Here is a 20,904-nt window from a genome sequence, read left to right as displayed (position 1 = left end):
GGCCTGGATCCCTTCAAGCGACAAACAACAAACAAAATAAGATGAATCGGGTGTTTCGAGTTCATCGAAGATTCCCGCTTGTGATAGTCCAGCGAGAGCGAAGCATGATAGCTCGATCAGAGAGCTGGGAACGTCCGACAAACCGCAGGACCGCAAGAATGCAAGACAGGACGTTGAGCTTCAAAGCCAGATTCGCGGACGCAGCCCGACACTTTCGGCGCCATATCGGCTTTTCCGGACGCTTCCGCTCGTCAAATTACCTCTACTAACCAATGCAAAGGATTTCCCACGCGAAGGAAAAGCTTTTTCACCGGGGTCCCTCGCGATCAAAATCACGACGAAGTTCTCAAGCGGGTGAGTCGAGTCGACCCGTGGAGATCAAAGTGCCCTGTGTTTTCAAGGTGCATAAATTCGACGCGAGTCCGATTACATGCAGTTGGGCTCGTGGAGTTTACCGTGTTTAGTATCGTTGACGAGCTCGGGATAACACCACGTCTCCGAATAGGCAACTTCCACGCTGCCCCTCAGCTCTGTACTACCAAACATTCCTAGTAAATAGGTATCTAGACGTTAGTTTCAAAGAAGTGTGCATGGATCCTGACCGCTCGCTCTCCAGACCCAAAGATGTAGACCAACCTCCGTACTTTTCTCCCCTCGTCCCTCTCCGCACCATCATGGCTTCCCTCGACTCACTCCGCCATTTGGTGCAAACCCATCCGATCATCGACAACCATGCTCACAATTTGTTGAGCCGTGACGTGGCCTGCGACTACGATAGCTACCCGCTCGAGTCCGTCACATCCGAGGCCCACGGTCGCGCGCTGGAAAACGCCCGCGCGACCCTGCCACTTTTGCGCGCCACCAACCAGCTCTCAGAGCTTTATGGTTCACTCTGTGAAACCTGGGACGATGTCCTCGCAGCGCACAGTCGCTGGGTGCAGGATGACTACGACGGCCTGATTCGCCGCAGCCTGGAAGGCACGAATGCTTTGCTCCTCGACGACCTACTGAGTGACGACGATGTCGAGTCCTACGACTGGCATGACCGGTTCACCATCACTGCGACGAAACGCATCGTCCGCATTGAGGCGGTAGCGGCCTCTGTGATTGGGGACCTGATGAGCACTGAGCGCAAAGAAGGCGAGACAGTATGGAGCAAATTCCGTCAGCAGTTCCTCGAGGCGATTGATCGCGCAATGGACGATCCAGCCGTCGTCGGCTTCAAGTCCGTGATTTGTTATCGAACCGGGCTGGACGTTGACCCCTACTCGGGCGATGAGGATTTGTTGACTGCCTCGTTGCATCGGGTGCTTGACTCGGGGACCCGCAGGTCTGGCTACCGCGTTGAAGAGAAGCCGCTGAATGACTGGCTGGTTCAACAGACGCTCAAGGCTATTACTTTCAAGAAGAGGGCTGGGGTGGTGAAACCTTTGCAGTTTCATACGGGGCTGGGTGATAATGATATCAGTCTCGTCAAGGCGAACCCCGCCTACTTGCAGCCTTTGATTGTCCAGTATGAGCATGCGGATATTGTGCTGCTGCATTCTGCTTATCCTTATACCCGTGAGGCGGGGTATCTAGCTTGTGTATATCCCAATGTCTACCTCGATCTTGGTGAGGTATTTCCCATGGTCAGCCGAGAGGCTCAGGAGAAGATTTTACGGGAGAGTCTTGAAATCACTCCCACCAACCGACTACTGTGGAGCACGGATGGCCACTTTCACCCTGAGTCATTCTGGTTGGCCAACCGGCAGTTTCGTCAAGCTCTTGAAAAGGTGCGCGCTGCGCTTTACGCCCATTATACCCTTGCTCATCTGTCTCAATTTAGGTGCTTGTCGAATACGTTCAACATGGCGACTATACTGTTTCCCAGGCGAAGACAGCCGCCGCGGATATCCTCTTTCATAACTCAAATCGGCTTTACCGGTTAAATCTGGAATCGAAATACGTGGATGGCTCTGTTTTGTCGAAAGCCCAGACCTCGCTTCCTTCCTTTCCCTTGGATGCGTTTCTTCTGAAGAACCCTGACATCGAATTCGTCTGGATGCAATGGGTCGACTATACCGCAACAATACGGGTACGCATGTTCCCAATCGAGGAATTTGTTCGTATTGCTCGCAAACAACGCCGGGTGGGAATTACACTCTCAGTCTGTTGCATGTTACAAGATGACACTCTTCTCCCAGAAGGAACTCCTACTGGTCAGTTCTACTTGGAGCCAGACCTGAACAGTCTTTATCGCAATGGTGGCCTGGCAAAATCAGCTGCCCCAAGTGCGACTGTCATGACCTTTTGGCGAACGGAAGATGGCGCACCTCTCGACAGATGTCCGAGAACTACCCTCCGAAATATCGTGGATAAGCTCCACGCTGAGCACAATATCCAACTAAAGACGGGCTTCGAAGTCGAGGTGGTGTTCCTGAAACCAACTCAGGACCAACACACAGGTCACGTCACAGGATACACCCCAGCAGCAGCAAATCATTCCTGGTCGCGAATGACCTCTGACACACGACGGCTCGTTCCCCTCCTCGAGGAAATCACTCAGACGCTGGCGTCCATAGGTATCAAACTAGAGCAATTCCACGCCGAGTCTGCGCCCGGCCAATTTGAATTTGTTCTTCCTCCAGCAGAACCTCTGGCTGCCACAGATGCTCTCCTCGCCGCTCGGCAGGTGATCGCCGCCGTCGCAGAACAACACGGCCTCCACGCTACCCTCCACCCACGCCCTGCACCCGAGGGAGCCGGCAGTGCCGCGCACGCCCATGTCTCTATAACCCCAACCACGAACGAAAATGCATTCCTCGCCGGTATCCTTAAATACTTCCAATCCATCGCCGCCTTTACACTCTCCTCAGAGGCCAGCTATGAACGCGTACGCCCCGGCATCTGGGCTGGCTCGGAATGGGTCACATGGGGCTTCCAGAATCGCGAAGCGCCCGTGCGGAAAATCGAAGCCGGTCACTGGGAGTTCAAGTCCTTGGACGGGCTGGCAAATATGTACCTGGCCATGGCTGCTCTACTATCGGGCGGTTATATGGGGTTGGAGTCGAATCTGCCCTTGACAGTGAAGGAATGTACAGTCGATGCCTCGACTCTGACATCTTCCCAGCGTGCTGAACTTGGAATCACGACTCCGATACCCAAGTCCTTGGCTGAGAGCCTGGATGCCCTCGAGAGAGCTCCATTGGATAAGCTTCTGGGCGCTGAGATGATCAAGGATTACGTTACGGTTAAGCGCGCGGAAATGGTGCGTTTGCAGGCGATGTCGTTAGAGAAGCGGAGGCTGTGGCTGTTGGAGCGCTATTGATTTGCAGCCACTTGAAAAAAGCTTGAATATGACATGAACTCGCATATTTTGAAAAGTGGTAAAACTCTACACTGTAGTAACAAAAGACGGTCACACTGCTGTGTCCACTCAACCCACATAGTGACTAGTGTTTACGGAGTACTTGACAAGAACACGCTCCGATTGAAAGATTCATTCCTCATCATCGGTTAGCTGTCTGTGTAACTCGGGTAGCATAATCTCCCGGGTCAGCTGGACTCCGTGGCGTTCCTGTGGGCCAGAATCTTCGATTGTTTTTATCATTGTCGAGCAAACGTGTTTGTTCGTGGTAACCTTGACTCCTGGGTCTATACAAGACTAAATGAGATCCTTCGTCATTTGCGGGGTCAACGATGTAGAAACGATTTTTTACTTAGGTTGAAAAACAACAAGCGAGAGGTAACATGTGTCGAGTCTATTCTCAAGTAGGAATTGTGAAACAATGAGGTACTTCTTCCGGGCGTTTGTTCAAACCGTCTCATGGCTCGTTCGGCTGCGTCACCGGGAAATAGCCCGATCATATCATTGGAATAAGATCCGTACATAGGCATAAACGTATAAAACCAGGCTAGTGGACCCTGTATCTGAATCACGGCCTGAAAATAGCAATGAAGCTCAATTCCCTCCCAACCATTTTGGCTCTTGCCTCTAGTTCCCCAACAGCGCCTTGGGCGAAAGCCATAGAGAAGCGCAACCCAACGGGTCCTTTCAGCCTGGTCGCATACGGGATCGCATCATCGTACATTAAGATACTCTATTCTGACGGTCGGACTTCCACTAGAGCTTCATGGTATCTATCAAACACATCTGACTTTTTGCACAGGCCTTGCATATGCCTTGCATATGCCGGCAACTCATTGCTATGGACGGGAAGGTCACCACAGACGTCACATGTATGATCTGGTGCCCTGAGCATTGGGGTGCACCTCTGAAACGGCACCATGCTTGCTTTTAGGTTTTCACTGTGCTGACTTTCGATAGTCGTGATCAACAATACCCGACTACAGTAACCACCACCGCCACCGCGGCTGGTGTCACCCTCGATGTGGGAAGTCTATTCTACATCCGACCCACTGAGGATGCGATCACGTCAGTTGGGTTTACCGGGAACGACGCCACCGTACCTTGCGACGCGACTAGTGAAAGTTTCATCTTCTGTGGTACCTATCTGATGTGGGAAGAGTTCGGGGGGAATTGAGCCATTTTTTCCGACTCCAGGCAACCAACGTTTCCGGGGTTTACCAGCTTTACTGGGATCAGTCCAACCTCTACCCGCCTGGGTTATCTTTTGCCAGTTATCGAGTCCTTGTCTTGGTAGTTACGCGGGATAGGGCCGATCACCACGGGATCTCTTCCCATTGATCGAATCCAGCCGAGTAGCCATTGGTGCAACCTATCATATTCGCGGGGACGCATCGTGCACTGCTGTGAAACTGGTGAACAGAACGTACCCGCCTCCACGTGACCCGTCCCGACGATCGTGGCATCACGAATCTCCGTGCGGCAAACGGCCCGCCAATTATACCCAGCCACCCCGCATCGGGCGGCCTTCCAGCGAATCACGTCCGCATGGGATATCAAATTGCGATCCCCCTGCTTCCTGTATGATTCAAAGGACGCGCCACTCGAAAATACCAAGACTATGACGCCTGATATACACGGCCCCCTCATGGCCTCATTTTCTATCTCGTAGAAGAAGGTCAAAATGATCTGATGAATCGCTGAATCGCGGACCAAGTCGGGCAGATAGGAGCCTGAGAAGACCTTTCGTTTAGTTTAGAATGCCACCCCGTAGGAATGGTGCATTAGTAGCGGAGCGCACGTTTTCTCTAGCTTGCCCCACAACGATAAACTCCGAGCATTGGCCTATCTCAGAATACATTTACAGTTGTGCATGACGCGGCTAACCGGCTTCAGGATGCCCCCAAAACCAGGTTGGCGGTTACGTCACATGCCAAGCCATCTCTTATTATAGGCAGACAATTCCACTCGGGAGATTTAAATCTCTCACATTGCTCGTCTAGGACTTTTCAATTTTATCAAATATGTCTACTACTACTCAGACAATGACAGCCGGTCCAAATCCCGGCCAATCCGCAAATGGAAGCGTGGTAGAGCGCATTAAAGCCAGAGCCATAGCGTCACGTGAGAAGTCTAAAGCAAACCCTCCCGGCGGCAGGCGCACTTCTCAGCCGGCCAAGAAAGATATGCCGAATTATCCTGGCCTGGAACGCTGGAGTTTGATTGAGAAGATCGGAGATGGCGCTTTTAGCACGGTTTACCGTGCGAGCGATACCAAGTCCGAGTTCAATGAAGTTGCCGTCAAGGTCATGCGGAAGTATGAAATGAACGACAAGCAGGTTAGTAAATCGATGCTTTTTAATAGGCCCACCTTCTCACCTTGTCGCAGAAACAAAAATTGGTCAAGGAGGTGGAGATTGCCCGCAAGCTCAAGCATGACAACGTGGTTCAACTTATCGACTCCTCCGAAACGCGCCAGTATAGCTATATGGTCTTGGAGCTTTGCCCCGGAGGCGAACTATATCATCAAATTACACAACTCACATCGCTGGACGAGAGCTTGAGTCGAAATGTGATAAAGCAAGTTGCGAAAGCTGTCAAGTATTTGCACGAGACCATGGGTATCGTTCACCGGTAAGTCTGCCACTGACCGGGGTTTCAATTGCGAGTACAAAACTAATCTGTTTTGTTCTCACAGAGACATTAAACCCGAAAACATTCTATTTTATCCCAAGTCTGGAACTGTGGGCCCGGAAGAAAGCAATATCGGTGTGGTCAAACTCGCAGATTTCGGTCTATCGAAGATGATATGCGGTGTTCCTACGATGACTCCCTGCGGCACCATGGGTTATGCCGCACCCGAGCTGTGCAGGGAACAGAAGTATACCACCGGTGTGGACATGTGGGCTCTCGGATGCCTTCTTTACACCATGCTAGGAGGCTTCCCTCCCTTCTACGACGAGGACTTCCAAGTCATGGCCCGTAAAGTTCTCCGAGCAGAGTATACATTCGCATCGCCCAACTGGGATCCTATCTCTCCCGAGGCAAAGGACCTTATTTCCGGCCTTCTGGCCGTCCGCCCTGAAGAACGATTGAATATTAAGGAATTCCTCGCTCATCCTTGGATCCGCCAAACCTCAGAGAGCCAACCCCCGAGTGAAGCTGCAACCCCTAGAATTGAAACTCCGGGTGCCGGGCCCCTGTCGGCTCCACTTGGAAACGCAGCCATGGATCCATTCCAAGAAGCCATTTACAGCGCACCCGGCTCGCCTGCTGCTCATACCCCGAACATTCGAGACATTTTCAACGTTGCTCTCTCCGTGCAACAACAAACACCCGACCGCAGACCTCGTGGATCAAAGCACATGTCCGCGGGAGTCAGACCCAATATGAGGCCTGCGCCCATGACCCGCTTCTCGGATATGAATATGGATAACTGCACACCCTCCTCACTTGCACGGAGCCGGCCGCATGCCGTCAATCGTGCGAATAGAATCCCATCAAGCGAGACGACGACTGGGAATAGATTCAACAAGGCAGTCAGTTCGCTTTACAATCTCAACCTCAACAACAGTACGTTGCTTGAGAAGAGGAGGATGCGCTGCGGTGGTGCCTCAACCCCAACCCGCCACTAAAGCTACCATTTAGCCCCACTGATCAGTGACCTGCACACCTTGTTGATCCTGTCGTGATCACATCATCTTCTCTCCCCCAATGTGGACCATAGCTGTCCTCCCATGTACCACCACACTTATGCCTATATGTATCATCACGATGTACGATTATGACCTGTTTAGCGTCCTCTTTCATGTTAAGTAATCAACATGAAAATTTCCTCAAGTTAAAGTTTCGTTTCAAAAGTAAAAGCCTGGTTAACATTCAGACATGGTATCAAAAATTAATACTCCCCAAACCCCGACATGGCACTCTGCAACGCAGTGGTCAAATCAACATGGAAAAACGGCCGATTAACACCCGCAACAATAGCCTTCTGGGAACCCGACCCGCATCTGATTTCCGCAGACAACTTGTCCACCGGCTCAATTTCACTCTCCGTTGACTGTGCAGCAGCTTCCTTCTGCATCCCGCTCTCAACATCCCTAGCCACATCTTCAGAGTTCCTCTTATTCGCTACCGTAAATGGATCGTCGTGAAGAGCTGCGACGCTGAAGATCGGCTTCCATTTGTGCGTTGTCGCTAGGTATTCCGGTGTAGGGTATCCGAAGCCGGCTGCAGCTAGGGCTCTCTTGGTCCAGCGGTTGTGGATGTGCGCAAAGTGCCACTGCACGCGGGCTGGGGCGGCGTAGCGGTCGAGTTGGTTGCGGACGTCGATTAGTGTCTGTACGCATGTGACGTCGACGTTGTTGACGGATGAGAAGTCGAGGATTACGGCGCGGAGGGTTGGGCGGGAGAGGAAGTCTTCTTGGTCCTTTGCTTTCGGGCCCGGGTCGTTCCATAGCCTGTCGCCGATTCTCTCGTTTGGTCTATCGTCGGGTGGTCTGGTGGTTTCGAAAATGTGTTGGACGAGGTAGTCTGTGTAGTGGTTTGCGTTGGGGTAGTTCAGGCCTTCTGAAAGGCGGAATATGAAAATTCCCGGTGATGGCTGATCGATTTTGATACCGGGGTTGGATCCGTCGGCCCGCGAAATCGGGAGGTACACTGTTCTGTCGCTGTCGAACTTGGCGTTGGATAGCGTGTCTGTGTCGTCTAGGATGTGGTCGCCAATGACTGAGTGGATTCTGGCTGCGCCGAGGAATTGGCCTCGGGCCTTTGCGAGTCTGAACAAAAGGACTGCGATCGAGACGCAGATGGTGCAGTAGATTCCAATCTCAATGGTTGAGAAGATGATGACGATCACGCCCATCAGGAAAATAATTGCATCGATTGGAGACACGCGCCAGAACTGGTACGTTGTGTTGGGCGGCGTGATAAGGTCGCCGACGGCGTGGATAATCACGGCGGAAAGCGATGCCTTTGGGATATAGAAGAAGACAGCCGGAAGGGCATAGATAGCCAAAAGGACCACAACTGCAGTGATCACACCGGCAAGAGGAGTACGGACACCTGATTTTGATTTGATCGCAGTGCGGGAGAAAGACCCAGTAGCAGGGTATCCACCCAGGAAGGGGCCAAGAAGGTTCGAGATGCCAATAGCAATGAACTCTTGGGACGGGTCGATCGTGTAGTTGTTGACTCGGCCAAATGACTTGGAGATTGCAATGTGCTCGATCAACAGAACGATTACCGCCGCAGGAAGCTCGGTAGCGAAAGCACTGATGATCTCCTTATCAAGCCTCGGGACCTGGGCGTGCTTGAACCCTCTTGGGACAGTTCCGAGGATCTTGAAAGCGGGATCATTCCGGCGATGGAGGTTGACAGCAGCGCTGATCATCACATAGAACAGGATCACGAAGGCAGTTCGCAGAGTAGACAGGAAGAAGAAAGTTTTAGCCCTTGCTGGGTACTTTCTAGCTCCGTAATTGCATGCCCAGCGAATTGCATAAAGCAATGCGAGAGCAGTCATACCCATTGCGGCATCCATCTGGGCCGAGGGCAGATATTTCAGTGTGTCGATAATGACTTTGTACGTGGCTCCACGCGTTGAGAACTTTGCCTTTTCACCGAGGAGGGTTGGCACTTGTCCAGCACAGATGTTGATCGCGGACCCGGTCATGAATGCCATGATTGCTGGCAAGGGTATGAAATCGACAATAAATCCGAGACGGAGGAAGCCAAGTGCTGTTACAATCGCGCCGCAGATAATAGCAAGGGCGGAGGCGATGGCTGGAGCTTCGAGTTCTGGGTGTTCCTTTCGGGTTTTGATGATGATCGTACCGACGAGAGTTGACATGACTGCGACGGGCTGATCGATGTGAGCGTCGATGGGAGATAGACATGACTTGATTCACTTACCCCGATCGTGATATCTTTGGAAGTCGCAAAGAACCAGTAGATCAGGACACCCATGAAAGATGAGTATAGTCCATACTCCGGGGGCAGAGTGGCCAGTTCGGCGTAAGCCATTCCCTGAGGAATGACAACAGCACCGACGGTCACGCCTAAGTACCTGGTTAGCATTTATGATCTAAGACTTCCTCCATCTCTCGATTGACTTGCCTGCAATAAGATCACCAATAAACCATTGCAGGTTGTAATACCCGATCCAGTGGATGAAAGGGAAGATGTTGTAGAAATATCGCCCAACTTGCTTGGTTGTAGGTGTATGTGACTTGATCCATTCTCCCGCCGTCGGATCGGGCTCCACATAAGCGTGTCGACCATTGCCTGTCACGGAGTAAGGTTCCGACCCCAGATCGATCCTCAGTGCCGTTGCCAGAAAATGGCCAATCCTGGTGGATGTTTTCCCAGTCATATCGAAGCTGACTCGGCTTAGCGCCAAGAGCTCGAGAAAGGGACCTTTGTAAAGTGAAGAAAATAGGAAGGAAGAAAATCACCCTGATAAAAAGGTCATGATTCTCTTATGGCCAAATAATTATACCCGAATAGAAGGTGCGCCAAGGTGGTCTGGCCCGTGCAAGCTGTCAAAAACGCAATACTTGGCGCGATGTCGTGATATTAGAGTACAATCGCAAATCGGGGGTTCGAGACACCAAACTGCCTTTCTAACCGACGCCTCAACTCTTAATCCCGCTATTGTATCTTGGCAACTACGAATCAACTGAGCAGATTATTATCGTGTCGTAGTAGAATCGTATTCGGGCCCATGATGACGAGTGATTGAGCTGAACGATCGCTTCCATTGTCTCCATTTGAAATGAGAGAAGCAAATAAGGCTGGGGGTCCACGCGACCTCGAGTGTTGACCCACTCAACTGACACGCCGGGCTAGGTGCCAATTAATATCCCGAAATGTTCCTTGGGCTTCGGTTTGATTTCTCCGTGGAGACCCAAGCCCACGCATGTGGTATGAACCATGCCTTGAAGTATCACCACATTGCTGGCCTTTGACAAACCATCCTAGTTCCTCGTGGCAGGGTTCTTGAACCCCATAACAAGGCTGCCTATGGCCTGTCACACCATCTTAATACGGTTAGCTAGGTATCGTATCTGTATGTTTTCTTTTGGCTCTTGGCCTTCCAAATTGCCATGCGGTGTGCTGCAATTACGTGCCGTCTCTGCCACCAATTAGACACATCAATAGACTCCAGGCTTTCCGACCCTGTCCAGGACAGGTTTAGTGGATGCGTGAGGGGATCCAGGGGCCTCGCGCATGCCCAAAAGATCAAACGTCCATAGGCTGCAGTCTGGTTTCTACTTTAGGGACCCACTAAAGTAGGCATTTCCTTAAAAACAAAAGAATAATGTACACAATTTCATAGTAGAAAAATTATGTAATAGAACCAGACTGCACATTTATCCAATTCCTAATCTCATTTGTTCCGACATGTTGAAGTTAAAGAGTGGCATTTTGGAGAACTGTCTCATCAGGTCGAAGAGCAGCCCACCTGCAGCATGCTTCCCAGAGTCTCTTCTGTAATTTCTCGTCTTTGCTGGCCGCCGCTGCAACTTCACCCTTTTGACCAACATAATAGCCACTTTTTCCTTGAAAGGCGGGATCAATGCTCACGGCGAGTAGGTCCCGGCCGGCATCTTCCGTTGTACGAACTGCCGAGGTAAGGTGCTTCAGAACCGGCATGAGGAAGTTGACAGTGGCAAAAATTAATCTAGTAGAGCTTTTCTGTTCTGCTTGAGCCCTTGATGCCGGGAGACCTCCTGGGTCCATGGCCAGTGTAGTCATATTTGATAGCTTGGGGTCCTGATGTAAAACGATTAGCCAATAAGACATTTCGATGACGATATCCCTTGTACCTTTTGAAGTCGTTTGTTCAGGTCCTCCGCAAATATCACATTCGCAAGCTTGGCGGTGCCGTATCTCTGGAATCCTCCATCGTGGACTAGTGATAAAGGGTCCGGGGATGGCTTGACAAGGTCTTCGATGTTTTCAGGAATGCCCGCTCTGAGTGAAGAGAAAGGGTTTGGCTTCTCTGGATAGTGCGTGATGGAGCCGAGCATGACGATGCGTCCAGATGCAAAATTCATGCTTTCAAGCAGCTTCAATACCAGGAGGTAATGTGATAGGTGGCAGACTTGAAAGGTGGCCTCATAGCCATCAGATGTGAACTTCTGTCCGGCCTCGAGCGATAGTGTGGCGGCATTACAAACGATGGCTGAGATACGTGGAAGCTCTCTCGAGGATATCCGGGCATTGAGTTTCTCTGCAAAGAGACGTACACTGGCAAGGCTCCCAAGATCAAGAGTCTCGATCAAGACTTTGGAGCTCGAGTGATCAGAAATCAACTGCATGAGCTTGGCTGTATTGGGGTCTGTTTCGGGCGACGGATTGCGCACAGTTGCAATCAAGGTATGTTGAGGATAACGTGCGAGAAATGAATCCACAAATCCAAGGGCCAGTGAGCCATTGGCCCCAGTGATAACGACCGTATCACCCATATCAGGTAAGATATCAATAGGTTGCTTTAGATTCCACGGTTGAGATAATTCTGTACTTCACGAAATGAGAATGCTGCTGTGAAGCAGCTACTTATAAGTATTTTCAAGGCTCAATCGTGTTTGGTATGCTGAATCGGAGGATAAGCGTTCCAAAAGCCGATGACCGGACGTAAAGCACGGGGCCATACCCCCGCCATGGACCAAAAGAGAACTTGGCGTAAAAATATGCCTTGGCTTTTTTCAGTCACCAAATAGCAGTTAATCTGACCAAGATTCGTCCGTAGCGCGTTGACTTTGCTAAGGCGTCTCCGAACTGCCTACATTTGTACCCTATATGTAACAAATAAGTGGGACGACGGAGTGCCGCGATCGAAATCCGTCGCTACTTTTTGCTTTATCACGTGATTCGGCACACCTGTCAGACGTGCTGGCTGGTGGAAAGCGGTGAATTGGAAATAACTGAAGGAGAAAACAACTGCATACAAAACTGGAGCCCTAGGCCCTAAAACCCAAACTAGGTAATGTTCTGACAACACCTAGATCACTGATCTGTGCTGAGCACTCACTGAGCCGGCAGGATCACTCACTGAGCAGATGCCTGAGCGACCAAGATTCATGACCGAGCAGACGCTGTCACGGCAGATACTTGGCCAGGGAGGTGGAAAATTGATACGCTCAACACCCTCCTCAAGGTGAAATTTATGACTTTGCCCATCCTACAGCTCGTCTACTTGTATCTAAGTTCACCTGGTGAATTTTTCTCACCATTCTCTAGATTCACTATAATGGAGGCTTTCAGCTGGAACGCCTCGATGAGGAGTACTCTAGGCAATAATCTTTACAGTACATGAACTAAAGAGTTATGGATTATTTAGATGTTATTCTTGGGATTTTCAGCAAGTCACTACCATTTCTCAGGCTTACAGGATTTTGGTGTCTGGCAGTTTATAGGTATTTTTGAACGCATAATCATCAGTAACACTCCAACTTTGATCAAGCATTCTTATCAATGCTCCTTATCATTATTTCCCTAATTTAATTGGTATTAAATACAACGGAGCTATCCTCTCCTTCTCGAAAATGTCCCAGCATATTTCTGCATCGGCACTAACATGATTTAACAAAATTACATACTTTTTTGGAGGGCAGACAAACCTATAAAATAGCCATTTCAATCGTTCCCTTTCTGCTGTCTGCAATAGCATGTCACTCATACCTCGGTCTTACCAATTGCTTTGTCTAGAATTTCGGCCAAGACAAGAATCTTTTCTTCTTCAAATCGCCTACCCACTATTTGTACGGCCACTGGAGCCCCATGATAGATTTCTGCGTCGTCTATATGGCATTAAGTTGTGTATACTGAGACATTAGGGGGGATGGGAGAGTGACTTACAAGAATCCCAAACTTTCCGGTCTATGTCGTTGAAAGCTTGATATGTTGCATTCTTTACGTCAACATCCTTATCAGCAACAGTGACTGGAATCACAGCAGTCGTATAGTCAACAACATTGGCGATCATGGTATACCCATAGTAGTCGTAACGTCCAGGTCTAGCAGCAGTGAACGGCGCTGCCGGAAGAATCCACGCATCAACAGGGCGGCCAGTGCCAGTGATTGTAGCCGTCGAATTCCAATAATCTAGGTACTCCTTCTGGTACTCGCGGCTGCGAACATTATTCGCAGCGATCTCACTGGCGGTCCATTGCGTGTCTTTAGGCTTTTCGCCATAGAGGCCCTTGATTTGGGGGTAGACTCTTTCACCAGACAGGCTAAAGCTGTTATGCACATCTAGACCGCCGTCATATTGAAGAGCGTTGACCTGAAATTGTTAGCAGCGTAATGGGGTTTATGCAGGCCCAACTGACCAAAATTTCTACTGCTCTTATGTGAGCAGGTGGGCTCCACTTGACAGCTTTGTGGCCCAACTTCTCAATGGCAGACCGTACAATCTCGATGGCGCGGGCCACCGGCGGATGAGGAGTGACTACACCGTCGTGCTCCATGATCCCGAAAACAAGCTGGCCCTTGGCGAGCTCGCGAGTCTCCAGCTCCAGCTCATCGCGATACGGGAGTTCCACAACCTGTGGATCATATAGCCATGGCTTGGCCGCTAACAAACTTCTGAACACTAGACGCATGGCCGGGATGGAAGTTGCTAGAGGCCCAATACTCGCCATAATGGTATTCTGGCCATCCATGCTGGTAGCCAAGTCCGAAATTGGAAGACGATTAGCGGAAGGTTTGATCGTGTAAATGCCGTTGGCGCTGGCGGGCATTCTGACTGACCCGGCAATGTCGGTTCCAAATCCAACAGGGGAGCCTCTCAAGGCGATCAATGCACCCTCGCCCCCGGAAGAGCCACCAGCAGCCAGGTGACGGTTGTGGGGGTTATTGGTATAGCCGATAAAGTTGTTGAAGGTCTCGCCACTTATTAGGGTTTGTGGCAAACTGGTCTTGACGTACAGAACCGCACCGAGTTCTCGTAGCTCGCGGACCATCTCACTCTCGAACACTTTGTCCTTTCCTGTGTCTTTCTTGCCTTGGAATGTGCCTAGCCATCCCACGTAACCCATGGTGCTTTCAACGCCCTTCACGTGAAATTGGTCTTTCAGTGACACTGGCAACCCGTGTAGCGGACCAAGTGTTTTGCCTTTCTTCTCGAAATAATCATCGAGCCTCTCTGCATCTGCAATGGCCGCTTCAAAGAATATTTCATGTAGACAATGGACCTGTCCCCTTATTAGTATATCGGCAAGAGCAGCGTGTCTGACTCACCAGCTGATGAGCAAGTGCCGCTCGGTGGCAGAATGCCTCAGTGACTTCTTTTGCCTTCCATGCTCCCGATGCTATGTTAGCTACAATGCTGGCGGCGTCGACCTCTGTAATGTCTATCTCTCGCGCAGTTAGGAACTGGCGGATATAGCCCGTCACGTCGCGTTGGTCATCTGCTGAAGGAATTGTGCCGGGAATGAGCCACTCCTTGGGAATCAAGGCATTAACTTCGCTCACATGTTCCCGTGCTTTAGACTTCCAGTCAGCCATTGTATATCGTGGTGTAGGAAGAGATGAATTTAAGAGCTTGATACAAGGAAATTATAAGCAATTATTGAGCGTCGAAGGAGACTACGTTCTCCAGCGCTAAGTCTGAGCGTATTATATAGGGACCAGATGGCAGTGAGGTCTGGCTTCTGCCTCGGTGTCTCCTGCGTGTGACGCATGCCTTTGCTGAGAAACGTGAATAATCCCCTATATTTGTAATGTCGTGGATAATTGGTTAACGCAATAGTTAAGCCAGTTAAGTGCTCCGTTGAAAGCGATTAATAATCACTCCGATACAACCAGACAGATTATTCCTGAGTCCGCGCTAGCAGGTTTCTTATTCATGAGAAGTAACATGCCGGATTAGTACAATGCGTTATAGGTCAAAGTCAGGGAACAATAGAATATTTTGCGGGATGCAATCTCTCAGGTAAGATATTAGCCTCCGCATTCGAAAGTGGACGATCCCCTACTCACCCGCTTTACAGTACTTGAAGGAAATGGACATTCATTAATTCTACATGTGTTTTGTCCCACAGTCTGTCACAATCACTCCTAGAAGAGAACAGATGTGGACGGTTCTCCTATACGGTTCATGATCTTAGATCTCAGCTTGACTAAAGCGGCACCGGCACAATCCCACTCGGGCCAAGCTCAGCCGCAGCCCCTCATTTGGATCTGGACCACCTCACCACTCTTAACTCCGGGACGCTCCGATCTATTCTCTTTACATCATTCCCCGCCATTTGCGATATTTGTCAACACATTTCATTTTTTCATCTCTCTCGAACATTCTAGCAAATACAAAATCATCATGCCGGTAACTGCGATCGAAAGGTCAAGATCTCACTTACCCCGCATCCATACACGAGGGCTGACATCTTATGCAGCACGGCGGACTTCATGGAGAAGATCATCAGCTCAGAAGATGCCGCCGTCCTAGACTGCTGGGCAACCTGGTGCCCACCCTGCAAGGCCATCGCTCCAATGTTCGAACAGCTCAGCGAGGGCTTCCCGCAAGTCAAGTTCTTCAAGGTTGACGTCGACGCCGTGGAAGATCTTGCCCAGGAGCTTGGTATCCGAGCTATGCCTACATTCGTGTTCTTCAAGGGAGGCGAGAAGATCACCGAGGTCGTTGGCGCTGATATTAAAGCTATTGAGAAGGGCATCAATGAGCTTGTTGCCGCTTAAGCGTGGTTTGAGAGCGTTGGATAGCGTGAGTTATCTCGCTTGGCGCAGGTTTCTTTTTTATCGGAATTTATCTGGTGACACTCGTTTACAAGCTCCATGCTTATCTTTGATTGTCTATGTTCGAAGTGTGCGAATATGGGCCGCGGCGCGTATGGCACGACTGGTGTGCCACAGCCACGATAATGACATCACCTTATTGATCTATGCATTGAATACCTGATGGTGCATCATTTACCAACAGCCAATGGCTGTAGAAGGCGTGCAGAAACAATCATAGGTATAGTGTCGTTCATGGGAAAGAAGCTGGCGATTCTAAAACCCCAGTGACTTTTGGTCGGAACTCATGCATTGCTATAATAGGACCTAAGATCAATTGCAACATGTAAACATAACTCGTAACATCATGCAGGCCACCCAGGAAATATGAAGAAATTTGAAAGTTGAAAAGGTCTCCTCCACTTCTAGTCTTTAATTATACACACTGATACAGACTGTCCAGAATGTACACTTTTTGTTCTGCCTCGGCCATTAGTATTCAGGACCAAAGAGAGATGAAAGGGTCGGCGCTCACCAAGACCAATCGCCAGCTGTCGATATGCTGGAGAGGGAACATGGGGACAAGAGAAAGGAATTTTTTGTTACAGATTTTGTGCAGATGTTAAAACTGAACAAACGAGAAACGTGAATTAACAAATAGGAGAAACGGGTAAGAGGGTATCATGAAGTGGGTGGCTCATGAATGTCGACGTGCAAAGGCGTTGTTTAATTGCCCAAACGCGGATTACCACAGTCTCGCGAGCGGGCCAATGACATGATCACATACAAAATGTATGCGGTGAGGTATTCAAAGACACGGCCTGGATCGGAGATGCACATATCAGAAGCGATATCACGAGAAGACCCACCCGTCCATTTGGACAGCTTGGAAAGGGCCGATTGCAGATCGAAATCAAATTGAATCAGGATACTGTCATCACCTTCCCCTTCATATTCATTGCCGTCAAGAGGGAGCAGCGAGTCATCAGATGAAATATCCGGACAGTCAGACGATCCCGGCTCGGCGGGAACAAGGGACGTAAGATCCGGGCAAGAAGAAGAACTGGACCATGCATCATCTTCGTCTTCATCAAATACCGACTCGGTATCAGATTCATCCGAAACATCAGACTCATCATAGGGGCGATCGACCAAAACCGGCTCGAAAGCCCGTGCCATCGCCGCTTTGGCTTCCTCTCTCTTCGACTTGGACTGGGCCGCAGATGAGCGCAGCTTTAAAAGCTTCAGCATGACCTCCACTCGGCTGCGGAGATGACTGGTTCCGCGATACTCGGGGTGCAGCTTGAACTTCATCTCGACTTGCCCGCCCGAAGCTAGCTGCGCTCGTGCTCTGGCCCGACAGGCACACTTGCACTGGCAACTAGGGTTGGCCTGGGGACTTGCGCTGGGAGGCTTGTTGAACTGGGTAATGAAGTCAAGGCCTGTGTTTGTCAGTATACTGGTTTTTGTTATCTCTCTTTGTGGAGATGTGGAGGTGCTTACCACTCAGGGATACTGAGCTAAGGTCTTTTAGCGGCTTGGAGAACCATGTCTTCAACGGGTTCATCATGGGCAGCATTTTGAGTAGTGCGCCATGCTGCTGGGCTGCCTTGAGGTCAAGAACCGATGGTAGTGCCACCTCTTGCTCGCTGAAAATAGGCTCGTCAATACTCGTCACCGCCAGAACTCTGCGGTTGTTCCTGGGGTGGCGCCTTCGCGTGCCTGTGAAATTCGATCCCATGCCATTATTGAAGCGCCACCCTTGTAATTGATCTCTGAATTGCCGATTCCAGGATGGAAGCTGCTCTTGTGTGTTTTGGCCAGTAGCCGGCTGTGGCTGGTATCCTGGGGCAAGTAGAGACGGATCGATTGTCTCATTGTTATGGGGTGGGCCAGTTAGCTGTGGCCTAGGGTACAGTCCAATGCTGGCCAAAATCCTGGGACGATGCGGGCATGCATGGCAAGATTCACTTGATTCGGTTTGACGGAGGCACTGTGGGTGTTGACAGCTGCTGAAGCGGTGCAGACATCGTGTGCAGCCTGGGTCGGGCTCTCCCCTGGGTGTTCGTGCTCTTTGGTCCGGTGTAAACCGATTTGGACCACCAAGTCGGTAATTCCGATCGATTCGATAGATACCATCACCTGGTATAGAGCGTCTCGTGGTTTGAGGGGAGCGTGGCACATTGGCTGGTAACAGGGCCGTGCCGGTGTTATCTGTAACCCGGGCATTCGTCGGCAGACGAGGTAAAGCCTGGGGCCGTGGAATCTGGTTCGTTAGTCCACTCGCCCCCGAGAAGGAAGGAGGATAGACACCCCGATCGGTGGTACCCCTTAGCAACCCACTTTGTGATTGAGCTGGCGCATGGTTTCTCATGCCAGTACCCTCCACAGGCTGGCTGTTCCTGAACTCATCCCCTCTTCCTCCGTCCCCTCGGTCGGCGCTTCCACGTCGAGATGCAGTCGTGGGCTTTGGGGGAACGTCATAGGAACAGTGGGCACAGTAGCAATTTTGAAATTCTCGCCACGAGTTGAGGGTAACACGACAGATGGGGCATTGAACTGGACAAGCATTATCGATTTTGTTGGCATCGAGTTCCTCATTGGTGGCCTGTCTTCCGTGGACAATCGACACATGGTCTCTGGCGTGGTCTCTTCTGGATTTCTCAGCCCCACATACGGGGCAGAAGAACTTGCATTTTGGGTAATGCATGCTATCAACGTGACGGGTGAAGCTACCTCTGTTACCAGTGTCAAAACTGTTGCAATCCCAGCATTTGTATCTGGTAACGGTTATAGACTCTGTAGATGACGGCGCTGAACGAGGAGGCTCCGGTGCGATCAAGGAAGTATCATGCTTCCGAAGAAGAACATTCGCATGATCGGTGAGATGGGTCAGGCTTAGTATCGCCTGGCGCAGCTGATTCGGAGTGCATTCAATGTTTGATTGAATATTGCGGGAGAAATCAGCAACACGCCCAAGAGACTGTACTAGGCCATCCACCGGTCTTGGCTGACGCGAGACACTTGGCTGAGTATCATCGCCAGTCAACCCCATCATAGCACTTGTCTCGATATTCCGGCCACGGAAAGGTGAAGTGGGGGACAACTCCGTCTCCATTTCATTAAGAAATGGGTCAAGATCAATTTCGGAGCCGCCGGTAATTCCACGCAGCTCCACCTCCTGTGAAACAGGAGGACCTGACAGTGTCAGCTCTTCGTAAGGTAGAGAGCCGGAGCCGAACGGATCCATGCCCGTCCAGCTGGTCTCCGTTGTGACAGTGTAGGCAGGGTTGCTCGGATCATAGTGGTCGGACGCGGTCTCGTATGATTCCTACGAGAGAAGGTTAGCTATCCATTCTGTGAAATACTTTCGTATGAGAGGATCATTGAAAAGTGAGGCGGGGATGTGACGCCGTGGAAGCCAGATGATGCGACTCACTGGGTAGTGTCCAGTACAACCCATGCCTTGAGGCATATCTTGCTGAGACATTTCAAAGGAACTTCCTCTCACGGTTTCTTGTGAGAGGCAAGAATCTACCATAACGCCATCCTGCTCCTCATCGGGTGGGTACATGCCACTGTGGAATGAATCCATGATGGCGGGGAAGGTTCAAGTAACTGTAAGGACCGGGGACCGGTCCGACAAAACCAGTCAAGAATGGTGGAGGAGTAAAAAGTATTTAGGAGGGGCGAAGAAAAAAAAGAGACCGGTGGTTGGACTCGGTGTGCCGGGGCAGACAGCTTTATATACATGGAGGAATGTGAGGGGGGTAGGGACAATATCCTAGCTCGACTAGCTCAAAACCCGGGAGAAATTCGCAATATCCACAAATCAACAGAAATGAGCTGGGGCCCCAACGGATCCTCAGGACGGGAGGCGCTTTTTTAACCATGCGGTCCAGCGACGAGCAGTGTGAAACAGAAAAGAAGAAACCAACCACCAGGTTTTCCTGGCTCACATCCGTGGCCTTTATGGGCCGGAATATAAGGGCTCCCAGGTATGAGGTGTCGAGCAGGACACAGCCTCATGAGGGGGAAGGCCTTACTCCGCCCCGAAGTACATACGAGCAGAGCCGCGCGGGATCAGCGCCCAACGGGAAACACACCGACAGGAGCCGGATCGACTTAACGTAATTGATGTACATCATAGACCACGATGAACACCACCGTTTATTGTTTATTGACTGGTCTGCATGACTATTGCCGTGTTTCACCCGCACACATGGCGATTGCGATCTCGACTGTGACTACGTCGTGCAACCTGTGGCCAGAAAACCCTATTGCGAGAGCAGCAATCGGGCCGGAATACGTGTCAGCTGGGGCTCGGTTTCCTTTTCTCCGGCAGGGTATTTCGGATTCCAGCGGTCCCGTTTAAGTTCTGATTCTACTAAATCACCTCGCCAGTCACGGTGAGACGAGCAAGAGAAGTGCGGTGATAACACTGGTGTGTAATCACCGGGTCGTGATTGGCGTCGTTAAGAAACTCGATGGGAACGTTGCAGGTCACAGGCCAGTAGGCAAATCCCCACTGCAAGGTACACTGAAAAAGCTACTGTATGGTAGACTGATCGCCCCTTCGTGGATATCGACACGCCCGCGATCAAGAGGGAACGGTCCACCAGGAGCCAATTATTCGCCGTGAGCAGAGCTGATTCGCTGCAGGTGCAGGTGCAGTTACCTTGGCGGATCCTCCATCTGAGAGGTTGGGAGCTTTTGACGAGTGCTTTCGAGCACAGTCCCCTCGAGTGCCCCACGAAGCAAATTTCATCGGGTCCAAAAAGAGGATTAGATACTTCCGGGCAAATTGCAGATATGCA

The 20,904-nt window shown here is 50.6% G+C and overlaps 8 protein-coding genes across 8 annotated transcripts; 4 read left to right on the top strand and 4 right to left on the bottom strand.

Annotated features, from left to right (window-relative positions):
- Window positions 1-674: 674 nt before the first annotated feature.
- On the top strand, window positions 675-3,310 carry fluG (uncharacterized protein; the record flags this gene model as incomplete). Its single annotated transcript, XM_058454325.1, has 2 exons — window positions 675-1,775; window positions 1,829-3,310. 2 exons carry the CDS (start codon window positions 675-677, stop codon window positions 3,308-3,310), a joined length of 2,583 nt encoding a protein of 860 aa, XP_058306574.1.
- Window positions 3,311-3,936: 626 nt separating this feature from the next.
- On the top strand, window positions 3,937-4,526 carry N7498_007262 (uncharacterized protein; the record flags this gene model as incomplete). Its single annotated transcript, XM_058454324.1, has 2 exons — window positions 3,937-4,093; window positions 4,336-4,526. 2 exons carry the CDS (start codon window positions 3,937-3,939, stop codon window positions 4,524-4,526), a joined length of 348 nt encoding a protein of 115 aa, XP_058306573.1.
- Window positions 4,527-5,373: 847 nt separating this feature from the next.
- N7498_007261 (Calcium/calmodulin-dependent protein kinase) lies at window positions 5,374-6,984 on the top strand (the record flags this gene model as incomplete). Its single annotated transcript, XM_058454323.1, has 3 exons — window positions 5,374-5,688; window positions 5,739-5,983; window positions 6,048-6,984. The coding sequence occupies 3 exons, from the start codon at window positions 5,374-5,376 to the stop codon at window positions 6,982-6,984; spliced, it is 1,497 nt and encodes a 498-aa protein (XP_058306572.1).
- A 263-nt stretch (window positions 6,985-7,247) lies between these two features.
- Window positions 7,248-9,722, bottom strand: N7498_007260 (SLC26/SulP family anion transporter; the record flags this gene model as incomplete). The annotated part of the gene is made up of 3 exons (XM_058454322.1): window positions 7,248-9,212; window positions 9,263-9,408; window positions 9,467-9,722. The coding sequence occupies 3 exons, from the start codon at window positions 9,720-9,722 to the stop codon at window positions 7,248-7,250; spliced, it is 2,367 nt and encodes a 788-aa protein (XP_058306571.1).
- A 1,040-nt stretch (window positions 9,723-10,762) lies between these two features.
- On the bottom strand, window positions 10,763-11,820 carry N7498_007259 (uncharacterized protein; the record flags this gene model as incomplete). The annotated part of the gene is made up of 2 exons (XM_058454321.1): window positions 10,763-11,125; window positions 11,179-11,820. 2 exons carry the CDS (start codon window positions 11,818-11,820, stop codon window positions 10,763-10,765), a joined length of 1,005 nt encoding a protein of 334 aa, XP_058306570.1.
- A 1,210-nt stretch (window positions 11,821-13,030) lies between these two features.
- On the bottom strand, window positions 13,031-14,863 carry N7498_007258 (uncharacterized protein; the record flags this gene model as incomplete). Its single annotated transcript, XM_058454320.1, has 4 exons — window positions 13,031-13,155; window positions 13,214-13,640; window positions 13,687-14,550; window positions 14,597-14,863. 4 exons carry the CDS (start codon window positions 14,861-14,863, stop codon window positions 13,031-13,033), a joined length of 1,683 nt encoding a protein of 560 aa, XP_058306569.1.
- An 811-nt stretch (window positions 14,864-15,674) lies between these two features.
- Window positions 15,675-16,051, top strand: N7498_007257 (thioredoxin family protein; the record flags this gene model as incomplete). The annotated part of the gene is made up of 2 exons (XM_058454319.1): window positions 15,675-15,697; window positions 15,751-16,051. 2 exons carry the CDS (start codon window positions 15,675-15,677, stop codon window positions 16,049-16,051), a joined length of 324 nt encoding a protein of 107 aa, XP_058306568.1.
- Window positions 16,052-16,813: 762 nt separating this feature from the next.
- N7498_007256 (putative C2H2 zinc finger domain protein) lies at window positions 16,814-19,682 on the bottom strand (the record flags this gene model as incomplete). The annotated part of the gene is made up of 3 exons (XM_058454318.1): window positions 16,814-17,529; window positions 17,591-19,418; window positions 19,527-19,682. The coding sequence occupies 3 exons, from the start codon at window positions 19,680-19,682 to the stop codon at window positions 16,814-16,816; spliced, it is 2,700 nt and encodes an 899-aa protein (XP_058306567.1).
- Between the last annotated feature and the right edge of the window lie 1,222 nt (window positions 19,683-20,904).

This window comes from Penicillium cinerascens (assembly GCF_028974065.1).
Source record: "Penicillium cinerascens strain IBT 15544 chromosome Unknown contig_9_segment0_segment0, whole genome shotgun sequence".
NCBI lineage: Eukaryota > Fungi > Ascomycota > Eurotiomycetes > Eurotiales > Aspergillaceae > Penicillium > Penicillium cinerascens.
This window is presented reverse-complemented; position numbering and strand designations above follow the sequence as displayed.